This window comes from Pan troglodytes, chromosome 4 (assembly GCF_028858775.2).
Source record: "Pan troglodytes isolate AG18354 chromosome 4, NHGRI_mPanTro3-v2.0_pri, whole genome shotgun sequence".
Classification (NCBI taxonomy): domain Eukaryota; kingdom Metazoa; phylum Chordata; class Mammalia; order Primates; family Hominidae; genus Pan; species Pan troglodytes.
In genome coordinates, this window is record NC_072402.2 from 94334896 (window position 1) to 94354327 (window position 19432).

The following is a 19432-nucleotide window of genomic DNA, read 5'->3' on the forward strand; positions in this document are numbered from 1 at the left end:
CAAGACAAAAGCAATCTAGCTTCAGAAACAAAACTCGCCAGACTCTAGAAAGACTATAAGGGTTTAAATTTGGGACTGTTCTCCGTTTTGCATTGGAACCTATGTTCTCCTCCCCATAAAAGTTTATTAAAATTCGAAACTGCCAAAAAACAAAGTAAAATCATATAAAACATACACAGGCGCGTGCACGCACACACACACACACACAGACCAATTTGTTTTTATGATCCGCTTCCTTATCTAGACTGTCCAGGCTTGGGCCAGATTTGAGTTGGTAAACTCTCGCAGCTAAAGCGGAGCAGAATGTAGAAAGAGTATCTACTTCTCCGGATTCTTGGAAGGAGGGTCGAAGCGTAGACGGGCCACGCCCGGGTCCCGCTCTCTCGCTGCACAACTGCAAGCTAGATCTGGGCATCGAAGGAGGAACGCTGCAACCTCCAACCCCTTCTTTCTGACCAACCGGGACCAGAGCAGTGCTGGGGCCGGGGAGGGTCACCGGGTGAGGACCGGGGCGGAGGGTGTTAAGTTACAGGGCAGGAGCCCGGGTCCCTCCGCGGGCAGGAAGGGGAGGGCCCATCGCGGGGAGGGCCCATCGGGGCTAGGGGAACCCCGGCGCAGACCTGGGGTGGGGTCGGAAAAGCTGCTTCACCGCCCGCTCCCGGGCCCTCCGCTCCCTCCCTCCCTCCCTCCCTGGCAGGACTCCCCGCCAGGCCTCCCCGCCACTCTCCGCGGCGCATTCCCGGAGGCAGCGCCCGCAGCGGCCTCGCCATGTCCCAGCCCGGTCAGAAGCCCGCCGCCTCCCCGCGGCCCCGGCGAGCAGCCGCCGCCCGCCGCACCCATGAGGTGAGTGGCGCTCCTGTCGGCGTCGCGGGGCTGGGCGATGGGGGTCCGGGTCCCGGAGCTGTGGCCGCCCTCCCTGGGCGTTGCCAGGCTGGCGGGTCTGCAGTCCCCGGCGCCCCCGCGGGGCAGGGAGAGGGCTAGGGGCTTGGCCGCTGCCAGGCAGGTGGCTGCAGGTGGCTTCGGTTCCCCGGCCGGGGCCAGTGCGCTGGGCGTGGCGTTGGCCGGGTAGAGTGGAGGGGGGGACGCGTCAAGAAAAGTTGGCTGGTAAGACGTGGGTGGATGAGGATGAACGGGGAATGAGGTTCACCCAGGACCCCCGAGCGAGTGGGGTGGTTTCACTGGACAGCGGGATGTAGTCTTCCGCGCTAAGGCCGGGCCGCAGGGCGTGGCTGCTTGGAGACGCAGAGCCTCTTCCCTAACCAGCCTCGAGCCAAATTGGGCGGGCGAGGAGGGGCGGGGCCTGCGCCGGGCCCCACCCCCAGGGTTCTGCCCACCTGGCGGCCGCCTTGGGATGTGCGGAGCTCAGTGCCAGCCCGGTCCCGGCCAAGCGGAGTGTGAGCCCGGCGCCTCCAACGCAGCACCCCGCGCCCTCCTCGCCGGCTCCCCCGCCGTGCGTATCGGAGCCAGCCGGTTGTTGCCATGGCATTCGCCAGCTGGTGGTACAAGACGGTAAATAGGAGGGGTTGTGCCTGGGCAGGACCGGGAAGGGAGTGTGTTGGAAGGGAGTGTGTTTGCTTTGCCCTTCTGGGCGTGCGGATGAAGCGTTGTCCGGGGTTTGGCGGGGAAGGGGTGCGGACCGGGTGCGACCTCCTCGCAGACCTTCAGGTTAGGCTCGGGGAGAGGCAGGGGACTCACCCTCTTGTGGTATGTATGAGCGCGCCCGAGCGTGCGCGGCGCATGCACCTCTCTCGCCCCGATGTCAAGCACTATGCTCTGCTGGCACTCACAAGTGGGATGGAACTGGAATTGTTGCTGGAGGAATTCTGTCTAGGAGGTGGATTCCTGAATGCACTAGGACGCAGCTCGCAAGAGCTTTGATCTAGAGTTCTTTTTTAACCCCTAAGTAAAGTTCAAAACTTTTAGAGGGCGATTGTTGGACGTACATTCGCCGACGCAAAGGAGAGGCAGCTGCAATGTGAGGCAAGGAGAAAATCCCAAACATCAAGGGGCAGAAGCAACTGAGATCTGAGACCAAGACCCTTGGAGAGAGCGGTGGAGGGGTGGAGGAAAGAAAGCGAGGAAGTGAGAGAGGGAGGGAGAGAGAGACAGCGCGCACAAAAGCGAGCTTCTCTGTACTTTATTACTTTGGATGAGGGACAAGAACGTTCCATTTGTTTGGTGCATTGAATGTTTGTCCTACCAATTAGGTGTGATATCCAGTCAAGCTGGCACTTCTAGTGTTTTGGAACCAGGAAGCATGATTTAACATTAGATTGCTTTCCAAAAAAAAATCACACACAGGAGTTTTGTTGACAGTGAGAGCCAAAATGTTTATGTCTCATTGATTTATGGTGAGAATTAAAAAATTAGGTGTGTCTTTTTCTCTCTTGGCATGTGGTATTGGAAAAAGCAAAGATGTTGGAATCAGACATTCTTTGGAGCTAGCTACCCTGTATAAGAATCAAGAAAGAAACTGTTACTTATCGGACAATGGACATTTATTGATCATCTATTATGTGCCAGGGAGAATTATATCCCACAAGTAGTGTTTTTTTTTAGATTATTTTTTATTCTCCGTTTCTATATAAATAGTATATATGTATAGTGTGTATGTGTGTATATTTATAGTGTGTGTGCGCATATATATTTACACATATATGTAAATATATGTGTGTGCATATATATGTGTAAATATATATGTGTGTGCATATATATGTGTAAATATATGTGTGTGTATATATATGTGTGTGCATATATGTGTGTGTGCATATATATGTGTAAAAATATATATATATGCACACACACACACACACATACAATATACTGTACAGGGTCTCTCTCACTATGTTGCCCAGGCTAGTCTAAAACTCCTGGTCTCAAGCAATCCTCCCACCTCAGCCTCCCAAAATGTTGGGATTACAGGCATGAGCCACTGCACTGGGCCTACAAGTGCTGTTTAAAGCCTCCATGTACACTGTGGAGAACAAAGAGTTTTTCTCAAATGGAAATAAGTCAACCTTTTCAACCTGTTTTCACATGTGTAAAATAGAAATTATATGCACTACATAAGTATTGGTGAGGACTAATTAGATTTAAAAGTCAAAATGTCATACACATATACTTTTAAGAATTGGGAATTCCAATTTCCCTTGAGATACTTCTTCATGAATGTTTTCCAGTACATTTCCTGGGCTTTTACATGTAGCATTTGATTGATGTGGTAAGAACAAACCACATCAATTTGCTTTGAGTCATTATTGGCCTAAGGTTCTTATCAAAATGTACCATGTACCTTATCTGCAAATATGGATAGCAGTAGTTCAGAGTTGACATCAAACTTCTCCTTCCAGACTCATGATTCTCTCAAGGAAACTCTGCTGGGTTACTTGGATGAAAGTAGTTTAAATCTATGCTTTTAACCCTGTTTTGTTTAGTCACAATCTGATGTTTTTGCTAAAACCTCTCTTAGAATCCAATTTTGGTACTATCATGAAAACTTTTTGCTAGTAGGAACTTCCTAGAACCAGCTACATGCCTGTGATCAAGCTTTAGCTTTGCCCAAACCAGTGCTATTCAATAGAAACATAATGTGAGCCACGTCTGCAATTTCAGATTTCCAAGGAGCCACTTTAACAACAACATCGCAACAAAAAGCAGGTGAAATTTGTGCTAATTGATATATTTTACTTAACCTACTATATCCCACATATTATTATTTCATCATGTAATCAGTGTATAAGCCATTGAGATATTTTACATTCTTTTTTATACTAATTCTTCAAAATCCAATGTATATTTACATTAACAGCACATCTCAATTCACACTTGCCACATTTCAAGAGTGTTCAGTAGCCACAAGCAGCTAGGGGCTATAGTAATGGACAGTATAGCGCTAGACCATGGACTCCTAAACTTTCTTTTTTTCCTTTGGTGATAGGTGGGTGGTCACAGACAATTTTGAGAATGAAATGGGATTTATGGACTGCTTTCCCACAACAAAATACATACAAACATACACAAAATGCAGTTTCCAATATAGCTTCAGGGAGTTCAGAGATTTCCAAAAGACCACCCATAAATCCCCCAAAGGTCCATGGAGCCAGTTTATAACACACACACACACACACACACACACACACACACATATACATACACACATACAAACATATACAATCCAATATACATATATGTGCATATTTATATATAATACACACATGCATGTATAATACATATATAGACATCTAGATTTATGTGTGTATATATCTACAGATATAAATACAGATGTCTGTATATACACATGCATGTATAATACATATATAGACAGATTTATATGCATATATATCTACAGATATAAACACAGATATCGGTATATACACAGACATCTCAGAATACTTCAGGTAAATCCTATAATTAAAATATCTTTGTGGAATCCTTTAAGTACTGAAAAGGTTATAAATGATCTAACTTTCAAAATTTAGGCAGAATAAAATGAAATAATTAAAAGACATGTCTCAGATGCGTTTGTTTAACAGCATGCCACCTATAAAGCTAGTCAGTGAAACGTTGCAATGTATATTTCCACATTGAATGCCATCAATCCTATTGACTTTATCTTCTGAAAAATGTGGTTGTAGTAAACACACACACACACACACCACACAACTTTGCAGAGCTAAATTTGAAGAACGTCTATGAGCTATGTAATGATCAAGCATGAACGAAGGTTAATTTGGCCCACACCAGTAATCACATTCCTGAATCATAAGTTGATTCTATTAGACTATGTTAATTAAAGGTGTTTCTTAGCCTAATTAGATCCATAGACCTAGTGACAGCATGATCAAGGAGCCCAGTCATTTGGGAGGCCCCATCATTGCTTCCAGCCTGGGAAGAATGTTGCAAGCCTCCCATGGCAGGACAGATCACTTGCTCACAGTGAATTTCAGAACTAAGGAAGGCAAATAACAGGGCCTGCAAAAAGGGCACAGACTTTAGGGTAATGGAAACATAGAGGTCAAATACAGCCTTTCTCTTTCAGCTGACAGTCTTTGAATTAGTTCTCGCCCCATTGTGTATAAGCCTTTTAAACCAAGAGTAGCATCTGATAATATCTTTCTTTAAATCAGTTTTGGCACTTCCCAGAAGGTTAATTATATTCTACAGATGCCTTTTAAAGAATGCTATAGCCTTCTGGGGGTGGGAACAGTGGGGGGTCATGTGAGATTCCATGTGGATAGGTGGGTAATTAGTTCTGACTAGATTGTCTCAGCAGATACAAAACTAGTCTAAGTAGTACATCATTTTTCCCCCTTGAGGTATTTTTAAGATGAAAATCATATTAACAGATACTAAAGTTCTGTTCTTTGAGTTGTCTCATTTTCCTTTCATGAAAACATACCCAGAAAGCTTTAGAGCCACCATAAAGGCGGGGGGCGGGGGGAAGTATATCAGATGTCTTCCAGTTAAGAAAAATGCAAGAACAGTTCCATCCAATAAACACTGTTCATGTAAGTTATCTCCTCAGATGGAAAAGTCAGTTAACTCAGGAAGAAAAAGGTCTAAAGTTATAGTTTCCTAAAAATGTATGAAATTTGTTTTGGTTGTAGGAAACTCATAGAACATAAGAATAAATTTGGTAAAGCTCAAAGATGTTCACAGTTGTTTATTGTCCACCTGCTGTGTGTCAGTTTTGTGCAGAGTGCGGTGGACACAAAAAAATCGTGCAGTGGTCTGTGCCTGGCCTCCTCTTGCATTTCTCATAGATAAAACTACAAGTTCATTCTCATGACGACTGCTGTGGCAACAAAGCAACTATTTAAATTCTCATGATACCCCCTTTGACTTAAGAAAAACTCATCCAGCCTTACTTCAGGTGAATCCCAGGAGCTAATCTATGACAGGCAATAGATGCCACCTCTGAAAATTGGACACAAAGGGCCTGTACCTTTACGGTGTCATCTTGTCATGTCCACTGAAATCTTAAAATGTTAGAAAAAACGAACACTTGGGGTTCAGTGAAAACAGAGGGATTTCAGAATTACAGCTATGCAGTTAATCCTTAATATATATTAAGCATTAGTACACAGAATAAGAGAAGAGTATAATGAGGCTGGGTGCGGTGGCTCACGCCTGTAATCCCAGCACTTTGGGAGGCTGAGGCGGATGGATCACAAGGTCAGGAGTTCAAGACCAGCCTGGCCAAGATGGTGAAGCCCCATCTCTACTAAAAATACAAAAAATTAGCTGGGCATGGTGGCAGGCGCCTGTAATTCCAGCTACTCAGGAGGCTGAGGCAGGAGAATGGCGTGAACCCAGGAGGCGGAGCATGCAGTAAGCCAAGATTGCACCACTGCACTCCAGCCCGGGCGACAGAGCAAGACTCCGTCTCAATAAATAAATGAATAAATAAATAAATAAGTATAATGACCTCTTCATATACCAATCATTGGTGTCAATAATTGTCAACATTGTGCCAATCTTGTTTTATCTGTTAACCATCACAGCTACCAGCACAGACACGCGTGCACACACACACACACACACCCTTTCAACATGTTTTAAAGCATGGGAATTGCAAATATAAGTCATCCTTGTAACCAAATTGCTGTAGTTTGTTGGGAAAATGAATTCTTTAACCCCCATGTAGTTTATCTCCTTGAGTGTTATACGAAGATGTGAGAATAATATATAATACACAGTCATGAGATAGACAAAGTACTAAACAAAAACTTAATCAGATGAACCTGATAAGGTTCCTTTGTACTTTAGGGAAAGTAAAATACTAAATTCTTCTGTTCTAATGTTTACAGCCTTAGAAAATGAAACCCTCAAACCTAAACTCACTGGCTTCTAATTCACCACAGTCAGATTGCCAGGGAAAAAGAAGGGAGTGAAATAATTTTAATTGTGTTCTTAAAATGAACAAGGCAATGAACCAGGCACCTCACTAATGTCAACTCTTTTCATAAATTTGCCAGCCCCTGGGATAGATACCATTAGCCCTATTTTACAAAAAGAAACTGAAAAATTAAATTATCTGCCCAAGGTCACGGTCATATAGCCTTACAAATCTAGGCTGTTTCTGCCCTATCAGAGTTTATTGCAGTCAACTAACAGACAGAAATGACTCTGAGTATTTAAAACAAAGGGAGTGTAACATAGGGAATTGGTTACCCAGGTAAAAAAAAAAGGCTGGGAAGCCGTCAGGGGAGGGTGAGGCAACCCAGAGATTAGAAATTGCAGGAAGCTGCTACCATCCCTAGTCTAGAGGGACACAGGGAGGACAAGGGTCACCTTGCAGAAGCTGGAACCACAGCCAACCCATCTTGCAGGAGGTGCTACTGGAGGAGGGGGTGGGGCAAAGGGAATACCACCCACCCACCACCTCTAGTCTCCTGGCAGCGCCTGCTGTTGGCTAAACCCAACTTGAGGCCATCCATCAAGAGAATTGCAGCCAGCAAAGTTCCACTACAATTTGAACACAGCAGAAGTGGAACAAGGAATCCACCTGAAGGCAGACAGTCCTAGGATCTGCACCCAGGGAGACTGTTCTGAAGCAAAACCAGCTTTACAGAAGCTTTGGTCCATCCGCTTGTTTGCTGAATAATTTTGCTTTAGCAAGTAGAATACATATACAAATATATTTTAAGGCATTTTTGTGGGAAATACCAATTTGCACATTGTCTCTTAATTTTTCAAGCTACCTTCTTGGCCTCTTTCTCTTTTGTCTAGTTTACTGATCTGAAAAGAGCAAAATTACTTCTCAGGGAATGTTTATAGGTTTGTGGGAACATGGTCATTCAATCAAGAATTCTTTGTTATGGTCCTACCACACATCTAGGAAAAAAAGGATATAATTTACCCTGTGATTAGGAAGGCAAGATGTAAGTTTATAAAGTAATCAGTAAGCAAGAGAGTGTACAATAAAGTGCTAATTTGTTTGATTTACTGAGAAAATAGAGATTAATGTGCAAATATGAAAATATGATACTCCATTAATAGGGCAAAGCTCAGAATTTGACAGGAAACACTGGTGTGGACATAGGGCACTGTGCTGCTTCACTGACCAATCAGAGTTTACCCAGGAGGAGCCCAGAGCCACCCCAGTCTGCCTGACCCTGGGAACCTCCCCATGGGTGATGACTCAGTGGGATGGTTTGAGGAGCGGAAACTTCCGCTTCCTATCATGGTGCCCATAAATCTTCCCCCAAAACCAGTGGTTCTCAATCCTGGCTGTATATTGGAATCATCTGGGGAACTTTAGAAAAATTTATACATGGCCAGGCCCCATTCTATTCAAACTAAATCTAAATCCCTGTGCCCTGACACAAATGTTTCTAAAAGCTTCCCAGGTGCTTGTGACAGGCACTGAAGGATGGGACCCACTGCTAACCTGAAGTCTTTGTGATCCTCAGGAGCCCCTGGTAGAAGCCTTTCTCAGTGTGTGTGATGGTAGAGAGCTGAGTTCCATGAGCTCGGAGAGTGCAGAGGGTATCAAGATAACCTTTTATTGCTCCATGATTTTTCCACAGCTGTCCCTGGACATGCAAATACTATCTCGATGAAATTGTCGCCACATTGAAGAAGGAAAATGTTTAAGTTTTCAAATAAATCACCCACCAAGACATATGATACAATATGTTTTAGTATAGTCACAGGGTGGTCACAACCATCAGCACAATTTTACTTTAGAATGTTTTCCTTTCCTCCTAAAAGAAGCCTCATACTTTAAAAAATAATAATAATAAAGCAAAGGCATTTCAGAAGCACACTAGCATTTCATACTCTTTTCACAGCTGGACTTAATGCTGGCAAGGGCTGCTTTTCTGTCTTCTTGCTTCTTTTATATGTGAAGAAGTTTCTTTGATTTTTTTTTTCTTTTTTTGTGATGGAGTTTTGCTCGTTACTCAGACTGGAGTGCAATGGCACGATCTCAGCTCGCTGCAACCTCCACCTCCTGGGTTCAAGTAATTCTCCTGCCTCAGCCTCCGGAGTAGCTGGGACTACAGGTGTGCACCACCATGCCCAGCTAATTTTTGTATTTTTAGTAGAGACAGGGTTTTACCATATTGGCCAGGCTGGTCTCGAACTCCTGATCTCCTGATCTGTCCACCTCGGCCTCCCAAAGTGTTGGGATTACAGGCATGAGCCACTGTGCCCGGCCTAGTTTCTTTGATTTTTATCTTGTTTTGTGTGACATGTTCCCTTGGCTATGTATCTGTGTGTATCTGGGTAACAACAGGGCAGGTGCCCAAATGTGGCAGAGTTGAACCTTGCCCTGGCAGAAGCCCTTAGCTGGGTGAGAGCTCAGGCTCTGAGCCTTATTGCACTTAGCTCTTATTGATGTTTTTCAGATTTATGGGTTTGCTATGGCAGATTTTAAACGTATAGAGGCTGTCACCTAGAATGAGGACAAACGACAGTTGTACTTGCCAACTATGTGATAAAGGGGGTGAAAACAGTTTGGAAAATTATTCCTTCTTGAGTTAAGATAGCAAAGCCCTTGATCTGATTTTTTTCTCTGGCTCTGAGCTTCTGGAGCACATACGACCTTCATCTTAGCCCCCATCTAGTCTCCTGTCTTCTATGGCCTTGTCCTTCCAGTGAAATTCTTTACTATGGCATCCTGTCCTGCTCTTCCTGTCTTTGGCCTCCTCTCTAGCTGCCAATACAGGACAGAATTCATAAGTATTGTGTGTTCAGTTCATTTATAAAACAAGTTTTAGAATAGGAAGTTTTCATGTTTTGTTATTTTTCGTGCCTTTTGTTTTGTTCTCATTTCAGATCACCCGCATGCTCTAAAGACTTTCTTGATGAAAATTCTAAGATCCTAGTTAGCTTTTAACTAGATCCAAAGTAGCCTAGTCTTTGGCCCACGTAATCCTGAGTGGTATCACCATGGAGAACATCACTGTTCAGATCTTCAGTTGCTTTATTCATGAACCAAGGCGACAGTGGGTACTCTCTAGAGCTGCTATGGGGAGCAAAGAAGACCACATAGGAGATGCCTGGCACTGGGCCTAGCACAGAGCAGATGCTTAGGAGGTGTTAATTTCTTTTCTCTAATTAGTTTTGTGGTTCAGTTCTCTTTCCCCAGCTGTCAATCCTTCCCTGTTCCCTGCTCATCTCACTCTCCTCAACCCAGCAGTTACACGTAGTAGTGGTCCGCAGAGTTTTCTCTCTTCGCTCTTTAGAAAGACGCCTGCAGATTCCTGAGCTGGATCGAATTTGACATATGTCATTCCCAAGTATTACATTCCATCCTCTCAGTTATGTGAAAAGTACTCAATTATTTCATGAATCTCTCTCAGTGAAAAGATACAATTGACTTTACATCATTAACAGACTGCTGAATATTGAATAATTTTCAATAAATGATCAGGGCAATGGTTAATTGATAAAGTTGTTATTTACTGGAAATACCTGTTAATTGTCTTAGGGTGATAATAGTATTGGGTATATACCAATACCATTTGGGAAAATGTTCTCAAATTTAAGGAGACGCATGGTGAAAAGTTTAGGGTTAAAATTTCAGGATGTCTGTGATTTACTTTCCAATACAGGTATATAAAGACATGTAGTGCCCTCTTGTTCTCTCTCTCTGTCTCTCTCTCTCTCTCTCTTTCTGTGTCTGTGTGTATGCCTGTGTGTGTGTATGCAAATAGGGCAAAATATGGCAACAATGTTAATAGTTGTTGAAATCTGAGCGGGGGGAATATGGGCATTCATTGTATTATTCTTTCAACTTTTCTGTCCGTTGGAAATTTTTCATAATAAAAAGCTGGGCTTAAAATAGGAACTGGGCCGGGAACGGTGGCTCACGCCTGTAATCCCAACGCTTTGGGAGGCTGAGGGTGGATCAACTGATGTCAGGAGTTCAAGACCAGCCTGATCAACATGTCAAAACCCCATCTCTACTAAAAGTACAAAAATTAATCGGATGTGGTGGTGCACACCTGTAATCCCAGCTACTTGGGAGGCTGAGGCACGAGAATAGCTTGAGCTCAGGAGGTGGAGGTTGCAGTGGGCTGAGATCGCACCACTGCTCTCCAGCCTGGGTGACAGAGTGAGACTCAGTCTCAAAAAAAAAAAAAAAAAACAGAACTGGAAAAATATAATTCATGAAGTTCTAAAAAAGTTGGCCTTTTATTATAAGTGATTTTTATTTATGTCATTATACTTTTGTGTATTTTAAAATGGCTTTCTATTGTGAGCAACTTTTTCTTTTGAAGTCAGAAAATAACAATGCTTACAGTACATAATTTTAAAGTTGTTATTTTAAGTTGTTATTTTAAGGGAGAAAAGGCTGTACATGCATTTACTGTGGGGTAATAAATTATGATATGTATTTGCCACATGAGCAGAAAGCAGAATGAGACTCTCTGGAGAGCATGGAACCTTGTACCAGACAAGAACAAGTCACCTTTTAAAGTTTCTCATTTGTGAAATGGAATAATTACACCTCCTGACAAGTAAATGAGGCACTCAAAATAGTAAACACCCAATAAAACAGTGGCTATTATTATTACTTATGTAATCTGAAAAAATATGAATTACAGATTATGGATGTGATATCATGGTTCTAAAATTACCAGTTCTGGAAGGAGACAGATTTGGTCATCTCTGTCTTTCTAGAATGATTTTTTTAGAGATGTTTAAAGAAAAATTTTAGACAAATTCAACAGAGCTTATTTGAGCAAAGGATGATTTATGAATTGGGCAGTACTGAAAATCAAAAGTGGTTCACAGAGCTCAGTACACACCAGCAGCATGAGCAGCAAGCTTTTATAGCTGAATGTGGAAGCAAAGTGAAGAAATTACTTGATTGGCTACAACTAGGCATTTGCCTTATTTAGGTATGGTCTGATGAGAGGTTTGTAGTTATATAACCAATAAGCTGGTTGGCTGGTTATGATTGGCTGAGGCAATTTTTGTTTTGTTTTAAGTCATTTACAAGAAATGCCTTCAAGTTAAATTTCAGTGTGCTTAGTAAGGTATCCGAGGACAGAGACCACCTCATGCTAATGGCCCCCTTATTTACTTTAACAGAGATAAGTAATATTTTCCCCTCAAGTCTGGCTTTTAGAAATCTTGTGCTCATCAATTATTCTAATATTTATCAATTGCCATATAGCCTTGATATATAAGTGGACTTTAACATGGTTCATTTTTAAAAGATTCATTTAATTATTCAATAGATTGCCCTCAACTATGTACAAACAAACCCTTGACTAGGATGTATAGGTAAAAGACCTGTAGAGGGTTTCACCAAGCTATTGCACCCTGGCTGCTTTTCAGTGGATGCCAATCACTAATCCATGAGAGTGTTTCTTCTGGGTAAGAATTGTAGAGTCACGAACATGCCTTTTGGCTAGTTGTTCATACAAAACACTATCGAGAAAGGATTTCAGCCACAGGTTTGGTATTCCTTGGCCATTTTTAGTAGCATATCTGTTGATATGATTAAAGAAAATATTATCTAATTCCATTTAGTGTGTTCTAGTGGAAAACAACAGATTTTAGTCAGAAAGCCTGCTTTGTGACCTTTTCCCATTTACTAGTTATGTTTCCTTGTAAACACCATCAAATCACTATTATTCTTAGTTTTCTCATTTATAAAACAACATGAGCTTCTTTTTTGTATCAAGACTGTACGGAAGTGCCTTGTATGTAATAATAACATAAATTATTATTATTACTATTATTATTCTTAATTCAGATAATTTCACTGACCTATATATCTAGGTTATGATTCTGCTTTAGGGAACATAATAGCATATTTTGATTCAATTGAGGATGATTAGGACTGAATCCAGTGATGAGCTTTTATTTTTTCATATTTGGCTCCCTTTTCCCACTTTTTTGAACATCCCACAGTGTGACAGAAATGGAATAATTCTTTGTGCCCCCTATTCAGGAACATACAACTATTTTTTCACTTCTCAAAACATTTCAGTAAAGTTATGGCTTATTTTATCTTATCGCCAATACAAATGAATATGTAAGCTACTTGAAGCTTTTATACCCCACGTAAAAATATTTGCATTAGGGAGAGTTTGATCAATGGGTATAAAGACAGTTATGAGGAATAAGATCTGTTGTTCTATTGCACAGTAGGGTGACTGCAGTTAACAGTAATGTATTATATACTTCAAAATAACTAGAAAACAGGATTTTGAATGTCCTCACCACAAGAAATGATGAATGTTTGAGGCGATAGATTTAGTTATTAACCTGATTTGATCATTACCCAATGTATATTCAAAACATCACCTTGTACCCCATAAATATGTATGATTGTTATGTGTTAATTAAAAATAAAATAACACTTTTAAAAATTGTATTTATCCTCGGTGTCCTAGTAAGAAAAATAATTCTCTTTATAGACATAATGAAATCTTAAAGCCATAACACATAGAAGAAGTTGCAGGTATGGTCTTTGTCCTTCAGGTTTTATCTTTCTGCATTGGTGGATACGCGGAAGAACTCTAGGGAATTCCCTTGGAGGACAATTGAGTCCATGCTGAACTGAGCCTTAAGTATGGCTTCAGATGAAACATGGTTCTTATCTCATCTCCTTGATGAATGAGATGTCTACCGTGCTGAAAACTTGAGCTTAAAATTCATGAGGCATTTTGTAGGAGACAAGATGCCGCCTTGGCATCACCATCAGCTCTGCATCTAGTTAATTACAGACTGACCTTCTAGATCCCAAATGAATGTATGTCGCATCCCTTGATTTTTGAGAGCCACCTACGTTGGTGTGAATTACCAGCATTCTCAGGAGGAAGACTAAAGTGGTCCTTTTTTTTAAAAAAAAAAGGGTATGCATTTAGCCTTTGGGGATTAAAGTTACTGTCATCTGTGTCATCTTCCTTTATTAAGCATTATTTTTTACTTTCTTATAGCATGTCAGTGAAAAAACCAGTGAATCGCCTTCCAAACCAGGAGAAAAGAAAGGATCAGATGAGGTAATTTCCACAATACTGGGCTTTCATTTTTTCTTGCTTTTAAACTGTGAAGTCTGCCTTGAAATATTAAATAATGATGTAGCAAAGAGCTTCTACTTTGCTTAATATTGGGACATTTTGATTTAACCAAGATTTGATTCAAGAATGTAAAAGGAAATCACTAAAAATAAATAAAAAAATTGTTCCTGGGAATAGAGCCTGTATGAATACTTTCCCTTTAGTAATAGAACTTTGTTACTTAGGGTGTTTTCCCTATAGGAATTGGTGAATCCAAATTGTTTTGTTGGCGAATATGTCAAGTGTAGAAGGGAAAACGGTTGCTGTAGTAGAAAGGAAAATCTTTTTTTATGACAGTAAACCATGAAAGGAGGACAGGGACAGCCAGATTAGCCAGTCCTTCAGATTCATAAACAAAAGGAAGGGATAACTATTTTTATTGGCACAGATTCTGTGGAAAACTAGCAAAACCAAATCTCCCCACTTTGAGATGGGTTTTCTTTGAGGCTGTTTCTTCTTTTGCTGAATGACATACCATTCTTTGCACTGTTTAGAATGACCTACTTCTCTATGGAAGGGTCATGTGAAAGTTCTGCCCTTCCAAAGGATACAGGATTTGCCTTCCTTTACCTGCTTTTTGTGTGTTAAATCTCAATATAACTGGATGATACATCCATCTTCATCCAGTAGAAATTGAGTCGTTTCTAACTTGTAAACGTCATATAGCCAGATTTTAAAAGGTACATGGAAATTTGGAAAGCATCAAGTGATCATTTTATTTTTCTCTATATTATCAACATTAATCAGGTGTTTTTCTGAAATTTAGTTCTTCTTTCTGCTTATTTTCTGCAGTTTCAAAAGAGTCAATATGTAAGGAGGCTGTTATGGCTAGAACCTGCTATGCATTCTGTACTAAAGTTTATGCCTCCATTTTCTATCATTGTTTTCATCACCAGTACCCATGAAAATGTAATTTAGATTGTTTCTTACCAAGCAAGTTTTTAGTGAATTTTTTATAGCCATGAAAGGCAAATGTTTCTTTAAAAATACAAAGTAGAAGTAAACATATTAAGATTTCATCCTGTTTCCTGATTAAATTAATAAAAGATAAATTTCCATTTAAAAAAAAACACAAATTTTTCTTTTTCCCAACATGAAAGTCTACCTAGTGTCAGCTGGGCATGGTGGCTCATGCCTGTAATCCCAGCACTTTGGGAGGCCGAGGTGGGTGGATCACGAGGTCAGGAGTTCAAGACCAGTCTGGCCAACATAGTGAAACCCCATCTCTACTAAAAATATGAAAAATTATCTGGGCATGGTGGTGTGCACCTGTAATCCCAGCTACTCTGGAAGCTGAGGCAGGAGAATCGCCTGAACCTGGGAGGCAGAGGTTGCAGTGAGCCGAGATCACGCCACTGCACTCCAGCTGGGTGACAAAAAAAAAAAAAAAGAAAAGAAAAGAGAAGAAAAGAAAATCTACCTAGTGTCATTTAACTCATTTATCAACCCTACCCTTTAAATATATTTCCAGATAGGTTATTTATCAAATTAATATTGAGCAAATATTGAACACTTCCTGATTGAAAACCATTGTGTTCTTTTATTCTCCAGACCAGTAAATAATGTTTTTGGTTGTTATTCTCTATTAATGTTAATTAAGGTTATTTGCCTAAAAAGGAAGTTTTCTTTTCCAATATGGTCAACTGGATACAAAGCCAATACTAATATGGTCATTCTGGCCAATTATAACTGGGAAACTTAAATATTACACCTTGGATGTACAGGATGTACAGGCATTATTGGTATGTAACAACTGATGGTAGATAGTTAAGTATATAATGTCTGGATTATAATGTCTCTCATCTCCATATTTATAAAAGGTTTAGAAAGGAAAACACTGTTAAGAAGCCATGTTATAAGAGGCAGACTTTGATTTTAAAAATTGAAAGGCTGAACTTCTGGTTTAAAGAAGGAACAGCGAATTTTTCTTTTCTTTATTGGCATAGCAATTCTGACATTGTTTTATTGCATTTCTGGTAAATTCACATTCATGACTCCTGCCCTTGTGCCAGAGCCTGGACATACCAGTCTTTCAGCTCTGTCCCAACCAGCAGAAGTAAAGAGGGGATAGAGACTTTGCTCTGTCCCCATGGCTTAAATCGTGGCTTTAGACAAAATAAACGTAACAGAATTTGAGCAAAGAATGATTTGTGAATTGGGCAGCATTCAAAACTGGAAGAGGTTCCTAGAGCTCTTCTCTCTCCTTAAATTCTGCCTGTATGTATTTGTTAAGGTGGCCAAGCATGAGGGTGGGTGACTTGGTAGTCAGGGTATATTTCCAAAATGGTCTGTCTCAAAGGGCCTCATTCTTTATGTTATGTGCAAGTAAGTCATTAATGAGATATTGTGTCCTGGAGACAGTTCAAGGAAACTGTCCCACTTTAGGCATTATGTTAGCCTTGATGTTCATGATTATAAAACCATGAGCAATCTGAATTTGTTATCTGCCCTGCCTACCATCCATAGTTTGTTGCCATCTCCTTTTCTTCTCAAAATTACCAGAGAAAGACTTCCTGAAACTGATTATTTCTCCCAAATATTTTCTTACCTACTGCTCTGTTGAACAAAACGTGAGACTAAGAAGCTTAGTTTGGTTTTTAGTAATCCATTTTCAAACTGGCGTGTACCCTCAAATGTTAAATAACTTACTGTCCCCAAGCATATGCAAATATACTGGTTAGCCCTCTGAGGACAAACCAGGGCCTTTGAAACAAAATCACTTTGAAAATTTGCTTTCTATCTTAGGGGTACTTCTTCACAGTTTTTCTTCTCTTTTTATTATTCTGCTACATTTCTATTAGAGATGCCAGAAAAGGGCACAGAGGAGGACTTTGGGAGGGTATAACCAGAAGAAAAAATTGATGAGGGTTAGGTGAGAACCACCATTATATTGCCATATATAAAAATACATGGAGGGCCGGGTGCGGTGGCTCACGCCTGTAATCCCAGCACTTTGGGATGCTGAGGCGGGCAGATCACAAGGTCAGGAGATTGAGACCATCCTGGCTAAAATGGTGAAACTCCATCTCTACTAAAAATACCAGAAAAAATTAGTCAGGCAAGGTGGCGCGCACCCGTGGTCCCAGCTACTCAGGCGTCTGAGGCAGGAGAATCACTTGAACCCGGGAGGCAGAGGTTGCAGTGAGCCGAGATCACGCCACTGCACTCCAGCCTGGGTGACAGAGCAAGATTCTGTCTCAAAACAAACAAACAAACAAACAAACAAACAAACAAACACACACACACATGGAGATGAATGTAGCCGTGTGAATTTCAGAGTTCTTTCTCCCTTGCTATTTGTCAATAGTTTTTACTTTTTTGGAATATTACCCCAACACACAACCATTAAGTGATCCTAAGATACCTGCAGCAATTTTATTTTTATTTTTATTTTTATTTTTTGAGATGAGGTCTTACTCTGTTGCCCAGGCTGGAGTGCAGTAGTGTGATCATGGCTCACGCCCAGCTACCTATAGCAATTGTAATAGAATGTTGAAGCTAATACATTTGTCATGCTGCGTTTGAAATACAAATACTTGAGGATAGGGTAAGGTAAGTGTCTGTGAGAATTTATTTATGTTTGCTTGTTTATACCAATTGTTATGAATTTTTCAATTCTTTCTCAGATGTAGAGGAATTACAGAACCAAAAGTTGCATGGACTAACAAGCCAAAGATAAAATAACTAGAGAGGAGGAAAAAGAAAAATGAAAACACTTAACATCAGCAACTTTAAATACAGTAGAACAAATAAGTCTTTCCAAACCTGCAATCAAATCTATTTAAAGGATGAAACTGACACATCCGGCCACACTGAGGGAGTGTGAATCTTTTAGCAACATATTTCAGTAAAGTCCTGGGGAATGGAATTTAAAGTATAAAACGGGCATGATCTCAGAGAGCCAATTTTAAAAGCTTCAAATTTAACAATAGATTTATTTTTATGAGTAAAGAAAAGAAAACACAAATAAAAGCGAATGGAAATTCTGCCTTAAAGGAAAAGATGTTTTTTTACATATTCCTTACTCTAATGGCATTGGTGGCATGCTTTTCCTCAGTGTTTACCTCTCCTCCTTTTACAATGCACGAATTCGATGTTGAATGACTCAAACATTTTTTTTTTGCTTTTTTCTTTTAATAAAGTTAGACTTTTTTAATCACAAAAGTAATACATACTTGTGAAAAACAATATTACCCTAAGTCTTACCGCTTAAACTACTGCTCTAAACTTGTGTGTATATTCTTAAATTAACGCGATAATGTCATGTATTTATAATTATTATATATGCCAATTTTAGTACTTATTAATGATTGTGTAGCTAAAATATAATTATTGGAAAAAAATTAGAAAGTACCAGAGAATTTAATGAAAATAAACACCCTTGGCCAGGCGTGGTGGCTCATGCCTGTAATTCCAGCACTTTGGGAGGCTGAGGTGGGCGGATCACAAGGTCAGGAGTTCAAGACCAGCCTGGCCGATATGGTGAAACCCCATCTCTACTAAAAATACAAAAATTGGCCAGGCGTGGTCGTGGGTGCGGGCGCCTATAGTCCCAGCTATTCGGGAGGCTGAGGCAGGAGAATTGCTTGAACCTGGGAGGCAGAGGTTGCAGGGAGCCGAGATCACACCACTGCACTCCAGCCTGGGCAACAGAACGAGACTCTGTCTCAAAAAAAAGAAAGAAAAGAAAAGAAAAATGGAAAATAAACACCCTCATCTAGGATTCTAGCACCTAAAGAGACGGGCACTATATACATCATGATGTATTTTCCTGCATCTTTTTTCTTTGTGTGCATATTTTGTTTACTGAAATGCTGCATATCTTGATTTTTAAGCAGAAATAGCAAAGGAACACCATTATAGGGCCTAGTCTGAAAATGATAAATAATGTGCTTTGTGTTAGATAAATCTTTTCCAATTAAAAAAAGACCCATCAGTGTGTGTGGCATTTAAGTATATAGAAAACCATTATTCAAGCACCTTGGCATTCAGTATGGCATTTAATGTTCATTATTTTGTGCTCTGTTTTTGAAGGGAGGAGAAATTTACTTCTTATTCAAGAAGTAATTTGTGACAGTGTTCCCACAAGTGATTTAGCTGTCATTAGCAAGTTCTAGAAGAGTACTGCAGCAAACATTTTAACATTCTTTTATGTCATGACAAGAGAGTTCATACTAATTGTGGGGAGTTGATTGTGGCTGCACAAGCTCATGTCTCAGTGCCAAGAAAAGCTAAGCCGAAAAGCTACACCAAGGCAGTCATGCCTGGCTCACCGGGATATCTAGCCCCAAGAGGCCAGCACAGGCTCGCACTGGGTGCGACTTGGGAGCTGAGTCTGACTTGGGAGGCTAAAGTGACTCTGGGAAGTTACAAGATTCTTTTCAACTGTGGTTTCCCCATTTTTT

The 19432-nt window shown here is 40.7% G+C and overlaps 1 protein-coding gene across 33 annotated transcripts in view; it reads left to right on the forward strand.

Annotated features, from left to right (window-relative positions):
* The first annotated feature begins 447 nt into the window (after positions 1–447).
* The window catches only part of CAST (calpastatin), a 112255-nt gene continuing 93270 nt past the window's right edge, over positions 448–19432 (forward strand). For 26 of the 33 annotated variants that reach the window (XM_054684445.2, XM_016953525.4, XM_016953532.4 and 23 more), the window contains exons 1-2: positions 543–843; positions 13908–13970. In XM_054684445.2, coding sequence (XP_054540420.1) covers positions 769–843; positions 13908–13970 — 138 coding nt within the window. In that variant the 5' untranslated portion in view covers positions 543–768. The other 7 variants (XM_054684449.2, XM_063811406.1, XM_024356668.3 and 4 more) reach the window with 5 other exon arrangements.